This window comes from Anser anser, assembly GCF_964211835.1.
Source record: "Anser anser genome assembly, chromosome: 22".
NCBI classification, from domain to species: domain Eukaryota; kingdom Metazoa; phylum Chordata; class Aves; order Anseriformes; family Anatidae; genus Anser; species Anser anser.
In genome coordinates, this window is record NC_139743.1 from 4,324,089 (window position 1) to 4,339,504 (window position 15,416).

Below are 15,416 nucleotides of genomic sequence, written 5' to 3' on the forward strand. Positions count from 1 at the left end.
CCAGGCCTGGGGCGGGGGGGGGGCGTCTGAGGGCGAGAGGGGCCCCGAAGGACGTGCGCTGAGGGAACTGGGGCTGTCAGCGCGCCGTGTAGACCCTGAGGTGTGTAATCCTCAGGGTAGCGGGAGGTACTCGGGTTTCAGCTTAGCAAAATTCCCATTTACCCTCCACTGCTATCCTCCTCCTCCCCCCAAGCCCCTCATCCCACACACCTCACCGAATAAACCCATGGAAACTTTACTTCTTTTTTTTCGGGACCAGTATGAAGCTAGCCCTAAAACAGGCCCTGTTCCTCTCAGTGATTTATGCACACCTTTTACTTTTCACAGCTATCTTTCCCTGTGCAAGCACTGAACAGACTCAGTTTGCAAACCCCGCTTTATTGAGATGAGGGCTTGGTCCGCTAAAACCAACGTTTATCCATCTGGGATGTCAGGATCTTAGGTACACAGATAAGGTTTTCACTTTCCTTGAGGACATGCCTGAGAACCACCATCCGTTTCAAATGATGAATGCAAACTCTATGTAGAGTTTCTATGAAAATATAATTTTACACGTACCATGTGTTACACAGCCAAGTTACAAGTATAGGAGCAGGAAAGTAACTTTGAAGAGAGTTGGGTAGAAATAAACATTCAACACAGCAAAAATGCAAGTCCTGGGTATGATATTAAGAGCATATTCCCAGAATAAATTCACTGCAGTCAGTGTTAGAGTAGTGTCAGACTGATTTAAAAGCAACAGCTTTTGGTTTTATCAGCAAAACCCATCCAGTCCAAGGACTTGCCATCCAATACCTCTTATCCCTGTGTCTTACCTGCTGCAGACCCCTTCCTGTAAATCACAGAAGGTAAAGCAGCTGGTGAAGGCTGCGGTGTCACTGCAGGAACAAAGCTGAATCCAAACAGCTCACCGAAGCGGTACTTTTGGGAGTGAACGAGGCAAAGCGGGGCCTTCAGCTTCAGTGACAGCACTGCTAGCAGTCCCACCTCTGCTGTCACCGAGGGAACTGCACATAGGGACCCCAAGAACAAAGCACTGCTACCCGTCCTGTCTCAGGGAATATCGTTTGCATCTTAGCTTACATATGACATTAACGCTGATGATAGGTTTGTTGCTGACAACCCCAAAAAGCAAGTCTTGTCCAGTCTTGCTCCTCAGATACAGCCCAGTGCTGTTCTGGAGAGCACATTGCTGAAAGGCTGTCAGATCTGGTTCAGTCTTTGACTCAGGGGTAGGAAGGGCAGTAAGCATATTAAACGTGCCCATGATTAGCTGCCTGAACTGGCCTAAGAACAAGGCTGAGGCTCCTAACTGTCTCCTGTATCAGCTAACATCTGTTTTATTTTCCAGGAGAAAATTGGATGCCTACTGGACAAGGCTAAATTGAACCAGAAGCTCTGATCATATTAACAGCCTTCTGTGTCTTCAGTGCTCCAAAACCAAGCAGTAGTACTGAACTGGCAACTACAAACTATCTCCATAAAATTCTACTCTGGGTGTGTGGCTCTTGCTGAAATAAAATTGAGAAGCAAAACTTGAAGCAACACTTGAGGAAAAAATTGCAATCGAAATACAACAATTGATTTCAGTATAACAACCCCATGCTCTCTTTAACAACCTACTAAAGATCATGCAACACTGAAACAATTTCCAGGGAGAAAGAAAATCTGTTTTTTTCAAGAGATGTGTCCCGTCTGCCCCCCCGCAGCCACTGATGAACTTGTCCATTGACGAGCTGTCCCACTGACACTGGCTGCTTGCTGTCTGCGAGGAAAGTCACCATAACGAACTGTAGGGCACCGCAGGCATGTTGTGGTGTGCCAGTGTGGCACAGGGCCAGGTAAAAGCCTTGAGCTCTTTCCTGGACAGTGAAGCAGTGTGGAAGGAAATAGCATTGTTACTGCCTGTACAAGCTGGCAGCATATAAAACCCAGTAGGAACGAGCTGGAGTTCCATAGTAAAATAAGGTCAAGCCCAGTGTTGTGTGAACAAGAGACCATACAAAACATCTCAGCATCCACTAGAAAGTGAGTAAAACACAGTATAATGCGTGCAGAAATATACAGAAAGCACTTGCACTGGTATAAAAATATCCACAGTCCTCAGACAATGTAAACTGGTACAAAATAATTCCAAACAGTAACATATTTACAAAAGGACATGTTAATATAAAACAGTAAAACCAGGGTCACCCTCTCCCAGCCTCATCCAAAGCACAGACACGTGGGTAGTCCATGAAAGGGCCACATGCACCGAGAATGAGCAGAACCTTGACTTGCCATTTGACCTTTTAAGTCAACAGTGTCTGCCGCAGACCAGAGCCAGTGCTGTGCGAGTACAGCTGACCGGCAGCAGAAGGACAGAGGCAGGCAATGCAGGGGGAAAGAAACAAACAGAACAAACAAACAAAAATAGAACACAAAAACCACAAGCCTCAGGGATTTTCAGGGCGCGCACCCTCCCAGCCAGCCATCTATTTCCTGCTCCTTCAGAAACCCCAGGAGCAGGCCTACCAAGGAACGGATGGTGCTACTGATAGGATTTATCCCACCGGTGTGGTTATGTTTGGTGGCCCTGGCAATCAGTGGACAGCAGCACAGAGGTGCCTGTGCACAGGAGGTGACAATCAGTCCACTGTGCTGACAGAGGAGACGGCAGGAGTGCAAAGAGAGGGGCTCAACAAGGAGGGGGGCTATAAGTACCTCGGGGAAGCAGCTGATTCCAGCTCCTGCCTCCCCAAATGAAATCCTTCAGCATGAAAAGCAAGCACCAAGATCCCACAGTCCCCATGGCAACAAAGCAAACCCAGAGGACCTCAGAAGTGAGTACAGCTTTGGAAGGCAAGGGGGAGAAGCAGGGCTAGGAAGTGGAAGCCTAAATTTTGGGAAAAAGGAAGCTTTGCCGGGCTGGTGATCTTTGCTTCAGATCATGCAGAAAACCTTCAGAAGACTGTCTTCCTTCCCCAGGTCACACTGCTATACTCAGTCTGGACTTTCCACGAAGTTCCCTCTGCTCCTGCAGCACATGCAAGTCCGAGACCAAAGTTGGTCAAACCTTCTGCTCGCATACTCCAGCGGCTTCTTCCGACTCAAAGGCAAAGCTTCACATTTTCGCCATCAGTGCAGACTTATGCAATACTGTGTACAACAAACGAGACTTGAAACGCCCAGATCACAGGCTGCAGCACATACTGCAGGAATGGAGAAGCAGGGGAAAGGAGAAATGCATCGTTAAGGCCTTCAGGGTTCTGTTGATAGGACAAAGCAAGGTGTTTCTTTCCCACAGACAATCATTTCAGTCCCACAACGCTGTCTGTATTTGGCCACAGAAAGTCAGGCATCCACGCCAGGCATCCATGCACACAACATGCATCACCCGTTGCTTGCAGAGAATCCCTTTCTTTTGGCAGCTTGAATTGGACTCCTTCCAGCACGCATGCTTTTTGGTCATTCTCCGAGCTCAGCAGCCAGTTACAGGTTTCCATAGTGACAAGACCTAAAAGCTTGATTAATTCTCCCCGTGGTCTTCTTCCACCCAGGCCACAATTTTCCCCTCCCAGCCAGGAATGATGTCATCATCATGGAATACCTGTGAGAAAAGAGTCCAGTCATGTTTAGAGTCTGGACACCGCTCCAGGATGTGTGCATAGCTTAAGAGGCAGGCATCGAGCAAGAGAGCCTAGCTAGGATTTTACTGCGCAGTTCACTGAACATACTCCTCATCCATCACTGACATGCATCTCATTGGTATTTTCAGGTTTTTAAGTTAAAAAAACAAATTAGGCTCCTTCTTCAACTGGTAACAGTCAAGATTTTTGGCTTTTTATTCTTTGACAGGAAAGGTAAAATAAAGACAGGAAACATGCCTTTTCTAATCTATCGGACTACAAACCCCAGCTGTTTCTGCAGAACTAGTCAGCTGACTGCTCCCAGAGAGGGTATCCCCTTGCACTTGTCTTCATCAATTTGTGAAACAGGAAACATTCCAATAACCTTTAACGGATCCAGTACACACCAACACCAGCCTGAGCTCAAACAGGGCTACAATGCAGTACACAAAGGAAGAGATGCCACAAACACTGTTACCTCTGAAAAACCTTGAAAATAAAGTAGGAGAATGTTTTCTGAATAAAACACATTGGCCTAACGCGTATCTCATTGCAGCAGGTTTCATAAAAACACTTAAAGAGCTACAAGTGTAGCCTGGGTTTTGCCCAGCATCCCCTGAGCTGTGTCACAGATGGCTTTTGGCAATAGCCTTTGCCCAAGGGGCTCTGCAAACGCCAGGCAGCTGCAATCAGATTCATATCATTGTCCTGGCTGGAGATAAAAATATCCCATTTTAGCTCCTTAGAAGAGGAGCTTAACCTAGAACTGTGAAAATCGGCAGTCTGTTTGGAGACAAGTTCAAAGATTTTATTAGTTTAGAAGTGGTATGACCAAGGTCTCCAGGGCTGTGTTGTAACACTGAACCCAGCGCTGCCTGATAGTTAAATTCCACACCTACCTCCTCCTTGACTGTGCCAAACTCGGGATCCAGGGCTTTGAAATGGTACCGGTGGGCTCCTTCACGATCAATAGCTACCTTAAAATCCTTCAGAGTCACTTCCCCTAACCTGCAAGGGAAGAGTTTGGCACTAAACCACAGTACACTGTACAGGCTTTATCTCTAGTGTTCCTGCATGGCATGTGGAACCACAGCACAAGTCTGACTAGGGATCTAGCACCCTAGCCACAGGAATGTGAAGAGTACGCCCCACCTGTCAACCCCAAGGTCCTCTTCAGAGGAAGAATTTCCTCATAATTTGCAGGAACCACCTCTAAACAGCCTTTCTCCCTTTCCCTTTTGCACTGACTGACATGGGTGTTTCGGCACAAGAGTCCTGCAGTACAAGCCACGATAGATCTGCTTGGCTGCTTTCTCTTGGAAGTTAATAATAATAAATAATAATAATAATAATAATAATAAATAATTTCTTAGGGCTAAAACAAATGTATCAGCTAGGGAATTGCTTTAGGCAATTTCCCCCATGGTATGAAATCCCCAATGGTATGAAATCCAAGCCCCAAGTTAACGCACAGGGAACCCATGCTAGTGGTGACCATACCCAGAAGAGATCAGACTAATGTTTTCAGGGAAAAAAGCACCTCCCAAATCAACGTGAGCAAGGCCAAGCCAAATCTCACCTCTTTGGTATGTTGACCATGAAAGGTGTGAGGGAGCGGTCAGTGAAGTACAACACTTTGGTGCAGGCACTGGTGCTCATCACAGGTGTGCTGTGAGAATGAGGCAGTTCTACAACGAAAGGAGCACAGAGCACACTCATTGGGGAACAACCTGCCTCCTGCCACCACAGGAGACAAGCGGTGCTCTCAGCATCAAACTTATCACAGTGAAGAACCTGGAGGTGGGAAGATATTCTTATGAGGGTGGATTTTCCCTTGGGAAGAATCAGGTATTCCAATGCTTACTGGAAAACTTTGCATTTTAAGGTAACAACACACCCATATGCGTAAGCCTAGACAATTTGCCTAGCACTGCCCTCCAGGATTACTGTCCCAGCAGCTTGCTGCTACCGTCTACTCCACAGGCACTCTGTTCATTACCTCAGCAGTGACAGGAGAACCTTTCTGGGAGAGGAGACTGAACAGACTCCATCCTACTGGCTGGGCACACAACCACATTATCACTCGCCTTCACTTGCAGGTGGGTACAGCAAAATGGTCTGACTGATCACCATCATTAAGGCAAACGGTTATCTGTCTCCTCCCACCTGCACATTCAGCTTGGCCAGGATAGGTGTTTGCGCACAGATTTTTCTCTGCTCATTTGTGTTTCTCTCCCTCTGGCTACTGCCTAGTTTCCTCTGCCCCTGCAGTGTGCTGCGCCAAAAGCTGAAGCAGGGGAAGGTTCACATCAAGTGACTCTACAGTTTTAACTTTCCTAGCATGTAGAAAACAGTATGGACACCAAGTCAAAGGCTTTCTAATTTAACAAATCTTCGGAGCCACCTCATAGACCTCTTTACACCTGAGGGAATTTAGGTTTGAAGCTGCAAGACTCAATTTTCCTGTTGCAGTGGAGGCGATGAAGCCTGCTAAGGCTCAGTGAGAAAGGGAGAGGTACAGCATGCATGCAGGGTTGATCTAGTGACAGTGGTTGATCTAATAACTGCAGTTTATGGGAGAAGGAAAACCATCAACTCTTCCCCCAACCCCACTTCAGACTTCTGAAGTTCCTCTCCTGCATTCCTCCACATCAATTACATCCATACTACCCTGCTGCTGGATGCTGTAATGCAGCCGAAAGGTGGCCTCTACCTTTCCCCAGCACCTGGAGTCCCCTGCAACCTCACAGACTTCCTAGGCAACATTTAAATCCAACCCTGGGGAAAAAAAACAAAAACAAAACAAAACAAAAAAAAAACAAAACAAAACAAAACAAAACAAAAAACAGCCTTCATAGTGAAAAGCTAACTGGAGCTGCTGCAGCTGGAGCCAGGAAACTTGGTGTCACAAAGGGCTGTGCTGTTCCGCATACATGAAAGGAGGCAGACATGATGGGGGAAGCAGGGGAGGAGGCAACTGTACAGTTACATGTCCACTAGATGGTGCAAACCAGCAGGGAAGCTGAAATAACGTTACGTTTCCCACTCATCCCAGAGGTAATTATTTGTCATAATTATTTCTACTGCAGTGCTACCCAGATGGCCCAGAGATTCCCACTGTAATGGCGCTTTACAAACAAGCAGCTGTAGGTTGCCTCTGGCCCTTTTCCCCTGCAGTGAAGCCTAGCCTGTACAGCAAGTGACTAAAGACAGGAAAGTAAGCCCTGGTGAAGGGAATAAGCTTGGGGGTGGCAGATTTTCAAGGCGATGCTATGTCCTCGACTCTAGATAAGAAATCTGAGCAATGAATTGAGCAGTGGGAGAGCAGGAGCTGAAAGGCACTTACTGGAGTTTGGAGGCCAGGAGTCTCTACACTCATTTGTTGCTCTGCTTGCTGGTGATTTCCCCCGGATCTAGGGTGTAAAGCCAAAACAGTGAGAACAGTGTCACTTCCCAGTTGGGACTCATATTGCTGGTAAGCTCTGGGTTGTGCGTGAGGGGTAGAAATTAAGAGCCAAACACTAGGAAACTTTTACCCTTCTCTCTTGCCTCTTCTGTGTCTCCATGCGGTGTAACCGTTCCATCAGGCTGGAGATGCCCTGCTCCAGGCTGTCAATAGTGTGGTGCTGTGGGTCGTGGCCACTGAAACTGTTCCTCAGGCTACGAAGTGCGTCACGAACGAGCTGCAAGTCGTTTGTCTTGCCAAGAGAACACAAATTAATCAGATTATCTCCAGGCTGCTTTCTTCCCATCTAAAGCCACAGGCCTTAGAAAGGGGAAAAAATAATCTTAAAAAGGTACCAAAGGTAACAGCTTCCAGGATACCTGGAACCTTCGTCTACATCTGGCTGGGAAAATATCCCTTAGGTGCACTTACCCCTCGGTGGGCTGCAGGAGCAGCTCCTTTTCCTGCTGTCTGGAGGAAGCCATTGCTCTGAGCACTGTGACTGCTGTAGGCCATCACCTGTTCGGTGGAAGATGGATGTGGTGCTAGGAATGTTAGCGTTAGGAATACCCCAAAGATCCCAGTTTGCCATCTTCAAAGTGACAAGAAGGAATGAAAACTTTTCACGCTGAGTGGTACAAGCAGCACCTTCTACCAGGTAAATACACTAAGGGGTGTGCAGGCAGTCCTATGGGCCAGAGCGCAAATTTCCCTTAGGATTTTGACACAAGAGGCTAAGCCAGAGCTCACTGCTGAGATCTCTGGTAAGCTGTATGCTTTGTAGAGTCTGCCTGCCTTGGTTAGGGCACAGACAAACAGACTGCATTGAGCCTGGCCTCTCTGGGATAAAGGAGACGATTTCTGGAGATAGGTAGCTAGAGGGTGCTAGACAGAAACGTCATTCTGACAGTCTGATGTGCAGACCAAGGCTTCCCATACCTCTTCAGCTTCTCTCTTCATGCAGTGAGCTAGCAGGGCCTCTTTGTGCTCCAGCTCCCGCTCCAAATCCACCTGAAAAGGGAACAGAAGTTAACCTTATTGGCTCATCTTCGTGCTACGTGCCACCTCTTAGGGCATCAGTGCAGCCCACCTGCTCCATACCTGCTGGTAGCTGGCCTCAGAAAGCTGCCTCAGCATTTCATCCAATTTGGTTTGATGCTGCTGTAAGTGCCGATCCTTCTGGCCCAGTTCCTTCTGTAACACAGGAATCAATGGGACAGTGAGTAAGGCTCACAGTCATCTTCCTTATGGCAGGGAGGATTATGTACTCTGCCAGCACCAGGCTCCTCTACAGCTTGACCTACACAATTCGTCTGCTTTTAGCTAGACGTTAGATCTTAGTTTCAAAGCCTTGTTTGTCAGGTCTTTGTGGCAAAGATCCACTACTGAGGCCAGACAACTGATGCAAAGAAAAGATTCTTGAGGGATCATTAGGCAAATGACAGAACCTAACCTGATAGGCTTCTGCACACATTAGACATTCAGCAAGCCATCACAGAAAAAACATGACAATGAAGAATCCACTATCGAAAGCTATCTGATCCCTCCACCTCATTACAAACTTCCATGGCTATTGCCATTCATTCACCACCCACAGTGCCATTCTCAGAGGTGACTGAGTGCCAGGGAGACAACAGTCACGTTCACAGGAGAACCACCAGATGCTGCCCCAGCAAAGCTCCCGGAGAAGAGAGGTTCCATTACTTTGTATTCTGCCAACAGCCGGTTTCTCTCTTCAACCTTCCTCTGAAGGTCAACCTACAGAGAAAAACAAATAGGTGTGAGGTCTTGTATTCCTAGGGAGTTAGTGCCAACCTCTTTGCCCTTTGCTAAAGGGAGACCAAGCAGCTGCAGGGTTTGAGGGAGCTGTTTTTTAAGGACAGCAACCTCATGAACAGGGCAGCTCCTTCCTTGCACTGCCCTCTCCAGGCAGACACTGCATCACAGCTCCACCTGTCGAAGTGCCACTTGCTAAGCAGGGAGCACGATGAGGAAGGAACAATCCAACTGCACTGAAAACATCACAGGAAGCCCCTCCCTGTCTCAGCTGAAGGCCTGGGAGGACAGGAAGCGGGAGTGAAGAACAGGGAACTCCAGCGAGTCGGACAGCTGGCGAGCAGACTGCAGTGTTTACTGTGCAGAGACCTTTGACCGGTCATTCCATCTCCCATGACCCCAGGAACTATGCTGCAACCACCAACTTCATCCTTTGGCTGCTGGAGCCCCCAGGGCCCCCAGCCTCTTTCCAAAATAACCTCAGCAGCACAGTGACTCACATTCTGGTTGTGCAACTCCTCCTTGTCCATGTTGGCTCTCAGCAGCTCCTGCTTTAGCTGAAGAACTGAAGCATCCTGTTGAGCCAGCCTTTGCTGGAGAGCATCCTAGGAAAAGACATCATCTATAGGAAAAGTGTGTATAGGAAGGTGTAAAGGCAGAGACCCTTCCACGGGAAGTGACCTAGACCAGTAGCATGGCACGTTGGGCTATGCGCAGTGCTGAAGGGTTGCTGAGGGCCTGAGAGAGCAGGAGATAAAACAGATGTCTGCCCCAACAGGCTCTTAGAGTCCTTCTGCCTTGCTCTTGCCCTGTGGCGGTTTCCCTACCAACATTTTAGCCATCTTTGATGGAGGGATTTCTGTGCTGCTGCCTGAACTTCTTGCTCCAGAAATGTCCTGACAACGTGCCCTTATGGAAGAAAATAGCAGTGTCTTCAAGGGTCTTTTCAGTGGCCTACAGCTAGTGCCTCCAGCCACACATCTGCAACATCCAGAGCGGGGTAGGAGGCCAAGGTCAGCCAGGGACACAAGGAAACTTAAGCTCTCAGCATGACCTAATTGTGCAATGAAATGCTCTCTGAAGAGGCCAGAGTGAGGTCTAATTCCGCACCTTTCATTCAGTATTACCCAGAAGCTGAGAGCTCTACCTGGGACAGGTGCTGCTGTCTTCCTTCACAGAAGCCTGACAGGCAGCTCCAAAAATACCTCTCAGGAGTCAACTATGGCGAGTTTGTAACTCCAGAGGGAGAAACTGAACAAACAAGCCAAAAAGGTGAAAAACGCTGCAGCTGAAGAGGACAAGGATGCCCCCAAGCTCTTTCGCCTCTTGTCAAGAGTTCACTGGGCCAACCCTACTGTGCACACCCCAAGACAGTGGAAAAACAAAGTCATGAGAAGCAGCCAGGAATCCTGTGCCTCACATTTTCCTTAGGGGAAAAAGAAAAAAGAGGTGACTTTTGACCACAATCCTACAGAGACAGAACCCACGAGACCTAACTCCTTGTGCCTGTCTCAACTGCAGGGAACAGAACATAGGATCCCCCACCACCAGCTCCCCTAATACAGCTCCCTCCACTCTCTGGGATTCCTCAGAGGTGTATGATTGCTGCTTGCCCTACTCCTGGGCTGCAGCAGTCCCCGTAGCTTTACTGTTTGTATTTCACGAACAGTCTCTTTCCTCACCTTTATCCCCTGTAGGTTTCGAGCTTCTTGTTTGTATTTCAACAGCTCCTTCTGTAAATCCAAAAGAATTTGATTAAATGGCATCTTGTCACCCCTTCAAAATCGACTCAATTTTCAGTGTTCTCTCTCTCTCCCCAGATACATGCTTCAGACAAAAGTACACCCCATCTTGTCCCACAGATCAAAGAGCATGGCAGGCCCTGAGCCCCCTTAATGAGTTACAGACACGACAGAAAAACCTGAGCAGCTCCCTAAGCTCCTGTTATTAAATGTACGAGAGGAAAAAAAAAATTCCTCATTCCCCAAATCTGTCCTTCAGGCCAATGTCAAGTACTTCTCTCCCAGAATCAGAACTGGGCCTTGAGCCAGCATCAGCAGAAATTTGACTAAGGCAGGTTTGACAGGACAGGTTCTTTGCTACATTTATCTGCTACTTGTTTATATTCAGATATGGCTAGAGATTTAACAGCTGTCCAGAAAAAAAAAAGTTTTGAGAAGCTACTACAACCTGGATCTCTCCAACTTCAAGAACATGCAGGCAAATCTACTTCAGGGTACATTTAAATTCAGGTAATACTTCGATATTTGTTTTCCTAGAAACTGACTATACTAGCAGCAGCTTGAGGCAAACCGGGGAGGTAGCAGATATTTTTCTGATGCTATCCCCACAAATCCCCACTGTACCCATATTAGTGGTTAACGGATATATGGGTATAATGGGTATATGGATACAATAAACACCTCCTAGCCAAGTATCTTCTGTGCTCTCCAGGTCAGTGAATTACGGTTTCAGGTTTTTAGGGACAGATTCCACACAGCAGGAGATGGGAATAGAGCTGGACTCTAACAAAACATGGACACACACCTCACCCCTGCACGCCCCCCTCCTCTCGACCCCAAACCTCTTTTCCCTTCATCTGTCCCTCCTCTAACCTTTAGGTCTTGATTTTCTTCCACACTCTGGTCCAGACGACTTCGGATTATGATCTGAACACAAAACACCATAGTTATTACTGTGCGAAACACCTGTCTGTAGCATAACATTACCTGAGGTTGCTCGATCAGAGAAATGGAAGTATAGCAACGTGCTCACCAGCTGCTCTTCAGGGCAGGCTCCGTGCTCACAAAGTTCAAAGGATCCTTCCTGCTCATCCTCAGGTAAAGATCCATTGAGCAGCAAAGCCTGGGTAGATGAAGAAAAAAAATCTCTTCAGACAATTCAAAGGAAAATAACTGCAATAACAGATTTGAAGTCCATAGCAAAGAGACTGAACCCTGCTTACATGGTGAGGCTTCTGATCTGGAATGAGACTGAAGTGTCTGTCCCCTGCTGGAAGACACCTTTCTAACCACACATTTATAAAAGACTTCAGAAATGCGATGTGCAGGGAAGCCTAATTTTGTTCTGTGCTAGAAAAGACCGAGACACCTCCAGAGGTGCTGTCTAAGTGAAGGAAGAGCCCTTGCCCACACAGTGAGAATCTTAAGCTAGGCCCTGTACTTAATACTGTGCTTCTATCAGCCCTTAACTCCTTCAGCAGCTCCAAGGTAGCCCATGTTTGCAGGAAGATGCCAGAATTTCCACAGTAAACTGCATCCAGCCTGAAAAAGGGAAAACCCTGCACTGTAGGAAGTGTGACAGGCAGGACTGCTCAGATAGCCAGCAGGGTATGCCGTACCAGATTGCTCTAGCTGGTGGTATTTACATTGACCTTTCTGTCTCTTTAACTCCCAGGACTCAAAGACATTTGGTATTTGCCAGGATGTTGCACCAGTCAATAATCTAATGTCTTTTTTTTTTTTTCCGGTTAGTTTTCTGTTTTATTTCTATCTGAACTTCAAGGCTACAGACAAAATATCCCATTTGCAGCAATATTCCAGCTCAGCTCCAAAAGACGTCGAGGCTGACAGGTCACGTTCTGCCTGCTGACAGAATCTCCCAAAGAGCTGCAACTGCTGCTGAACAGCAGACAGACAGCAATCTGTATTCAGTCAATGCGAAGGCTCTTTGGGAAAGTGTCCTGTGAGGGCATCCCAAAGCCTGCCCAGCAGGACACTCAAGCAGGGATCAGACAGGAACAGAAAAAACTGTCATGGTTTTAGCTCCTTACGGGGCAGACAACCATCAGGTCCCTGATATTTCAATCAAACTCTCATGAACTGGTGGCTGTGAAATATTGAGCAAGAAGGGGAAAGAAAAAAAAAAAAAGATCAATTAATCAAATCCAATTTCTTGGCTTGCAACAACAGCTGCATCTTCCTGCTCCCAGGGAATAAGGGGGCAGCAATGCCAGCTGCTCGCCCTCAGTCCTGTAACGTGGGGCCAGGGTGGAAGAGCAGGACATGCCAGTCCTTCCAGCGCTATCTCTCCCTGCTCCCAGTGGGCACATAATGCGAGCGGATTTTACCAGTGCACCAAGCATCTATTTTCTTTTGGAGTCTTTTGTCTCCTTCCCATTGTCCACCGGGAAAGCACCCTCCCGGCTGCCTATGCTTCTCACACAATCTCTGCTTTGTTTACTGGCACATAAATATTTACAATTGAAAGCCAGTATGGTTCCCAGCACAAACAGAAAGGAATATTCCTGAGAGAGTTCAGGGTCTTTACCATATGGATCGGAGGCTCTACTCCCCATGCAGAGTCACACAAACGCGTTGGGCTGAGGGTCACTTGGTCAAGGAGGGACTGAACAGGGCAGTGAGAAAAAGGTCCCGCAAATAAATGGTCATGGGAGGAAAACGTGCCAAATATTATAATTCAGCTCAGCTCACTGAAAGACTGATGCAAGCCTGCGTGACCCCTGATCAGCTCTGTGAATCTTGATTGATTTCCCAACATTCCTTGTCTCCCTGCATTACTTCCGATCGCAAATCACAGAATGACTGCTCCATTCTTCCAGGCCGCTAACAAAACCTGCAGGCTGCTAAGTGCCCTGGGGAAGAATGGGAGCCCCAGCCCATGGGAAAATACTGCTGCATCTTTACCATTCTGCACAGTAACATATGTGCTTTGCAGGGTGATAGCGCACTCAGGGCTTAGCATAGCATCACAGGACAGGGCACCAGGCCAATGAACCTGGACTCCAACTGAAATACAAGCTGAAAATAATCAACTTCTAAACACACGCTTTGTTCTGGCTTTTCCACAGGGGTTCCTTTCCTACCTGCATTTGGTGTGCCCTTAAAATCTACCTAGATACCATTAGTCAAGACCCCTGACCTTTAGTCTCCATAGCTTACTCTCTCTTACAGCCCTTTTTTTCCCCCCTCACCAAATACAAGCGTCAACTTACATCAACACAATTTTGGAGAAACCTGAACTAAAACCAACAGAAAAGGCTGTGTCCGAATGGCACAGACTGATGTTAGATTCTTTGAAACCCTGGTAAATATGCAGGCACTGGGCAAATCGCAGCCATGCTTCTTCCCTCCCTGGTCTCTCTTGATTAAGCACAGTATATAATGATGGGGAACAGGCACACCCTGCCCCAGGCAAGACTGCAGCCAGAACCTGCTATCTTCTGCATTGCATCTGGGAAGTTGGGAAGGACAGTCTTTTCATTTCTCTTTCTGGAAAAGGTGACCAAATGACAAGTGCAGGAAGCCAAGAGAGCCTAAACATTGCAGGCAAGGAAGGTATTGGAGTGTGTATTAGGTGCTTATGACAAAGCACTATCAAATACTCCCTTATTCCCAAGGAAGCATTCCCTAAAGGGAGTCATCCCACAGGGCAAGACGTGGGGAGAGCCACTGTCCCCACTAACTGACTGACTTCTGCACAATCACTGCAAGGCGACCTTACTGGGCCAGGACTCTCACTCAGCTGTTGAGTTCCAGGCCAGTGTCTCAGCTGCAAGATAACCTATCTGCCAGCTCGATTTGGTAGGAAAAAAAAAAAAAAAAAAAAAGAGTACGTAGGGGAAATCTGGCTGAGAAGAAAATCTATTACCTGCAAACCTGATATCATCTTCTTCGCTTCCTCCATTTCCTTTTCCAAATGGTCCTGTTGTTCCAAAAGCTGTTCCTCCCATGAATTCTCCAAATGTGACACAGGGTTCCCTGCTTGCCAGTCAGGCTGGAAGTGAGATTCTGTCTCTTCTGGAAGAGAGACCAACTGAATGCGGTCATGACAGACAGAGATCCAAAAAAGACTTGCACAACACAGTAATTGCCTGCTGTCCACAATGTCAATCACTGCCAAACTAGCATGTCTTCTAGCTGCTATTTATGCCTCATTCTTCACACAAAGGAAACTTTCCTGAGCACACGTAAATCAAAGATGATCGGCATCCTCCCCCTTCATTAACTTGCTGTATCTGATGAGTTTTGATGAGGACTAGTCACAGCAATACCTGCTACCTTGTTGATAAAAGATGAAACTGGCCAGTGCTGTGCACCTACAGACATGCAGCTGCAGTACCCTGCTGCAAGGGCAGCAAGCAGACACAGTGCTGCTGCTAAAAATATAAGGAAGAGCCCCAGCCTGCCAGCTACCCCACCTGCCGAGGTGGTCATCAAATACTTTCAAAGGAGCACTGAAGTAGGCTATACTGGCTGAGGCAGCAAAGCATTTCCTAGGACAGCTTCTGTCATTTGTTCTTGGGATGGAAGCTAACCAGGAAGGGCTATTATTAGGCTAAGTTTTCTTTGAAAAAAAAAAAAATCATTTCAGGAACTTCTTCTAAAAGATTTCCTTCAATCTGTATGAAAATTTGAAGTGCAAACTAACTGTATCAGATGGCACTTGTGGCAACACAACAGTGAGTTCAATGCAAATGCCACAACAATAGTTCAATTCCTTGCAAAGAGTCACTCGACCTACGTACAGACACGCTGTACACAGAGACCCTTACACAAAGTGAAGTTCTGCGCTACAGGCTTTACAGTTTCCCATGGACTGTATAT

General features: G+C 47.2%; 1 protein-coding gene across 7 annotated transcripts in view; it reads right to left on the reverse strand.

Moving 5' to 3' along the window:
- Nucleotides 1-524: 524 nt before the first annotated feature.
- DIXDC1 (DIX domain containing 1) overlaps nucleotides 525-15,416 on the reverse strand; it is a 40,978-nt gene continuing 26,086 nt past the window's right edge. For 5 of the 7 annotated variants that reach the window (XM_083808555.1, XM_083808554.1, XM_083808556.1 and 2 more), the window contains 14 exons: nucleotides 14,461-14,609; nucleotides 11,605-11,694; nucleotides 11,445-11,498; nucleotides 10,512-10,562; nucleotides 9,330-9,434; nucleotides 8,758-8,811; nucleotides 8,155-8,247; nucleotides 7,993-8,064; nucleotides 7,486-7,572; nucleotides 7,145-7,306; nucleotides 6,955-7,021; nucleotides 5,188-5,296; nucleotides 4,508-4,616; nucleotides 525-3,589 (listed from right to left, as the gene is read on the reverse strand). In XM_083808555.1, coding sequence (XP_083664681.1) covers nucleotides 3,509-3,589; nucleotides 4,508-4,616; nucleotides 5,188-5,296; nucleotides 6,955-7,021; nucleotides 7,145-7,306; nucleotides 7,486-7,572; nucleotides 7,993-8,064; nucleotides 8,155-8,247; nucleotides 8,758-8,811; nucleotides 9,330-9,434; nucleotides 10,512-10,562; nucleotides 11,445-11,498; nucleotides 11,605-11,694; nucleotides 14,461-14,609 — 1,283 coding nt within the window. In that variant the 3' untranslated portion in view covers nucleotides 525-3,508. Of the gene's footprint in view, nucleotides 3,590-4,507; nucleotides 4,617-5,187; nucleotides 5,297-6,954; nucleotides 7,022-7,144; nucleotides 7,307-7,485; nucleotides 7,573-7,992; nucleotides 8,065-8,154; nucleotides 8,248-8,757; nucleotides 8,812-9,329; nucleotides 9,435-10,511; nucleotides 10,563-11,444; nucleotides 11,499-11,604; nucleotides 11,695-14,460; nucleotides 14,626-15,416 lie in introns of those variants that run through there. The other 2 variants (XM_083808557.1, XR_014574717.1) reach the window with 2 other exon arrangements.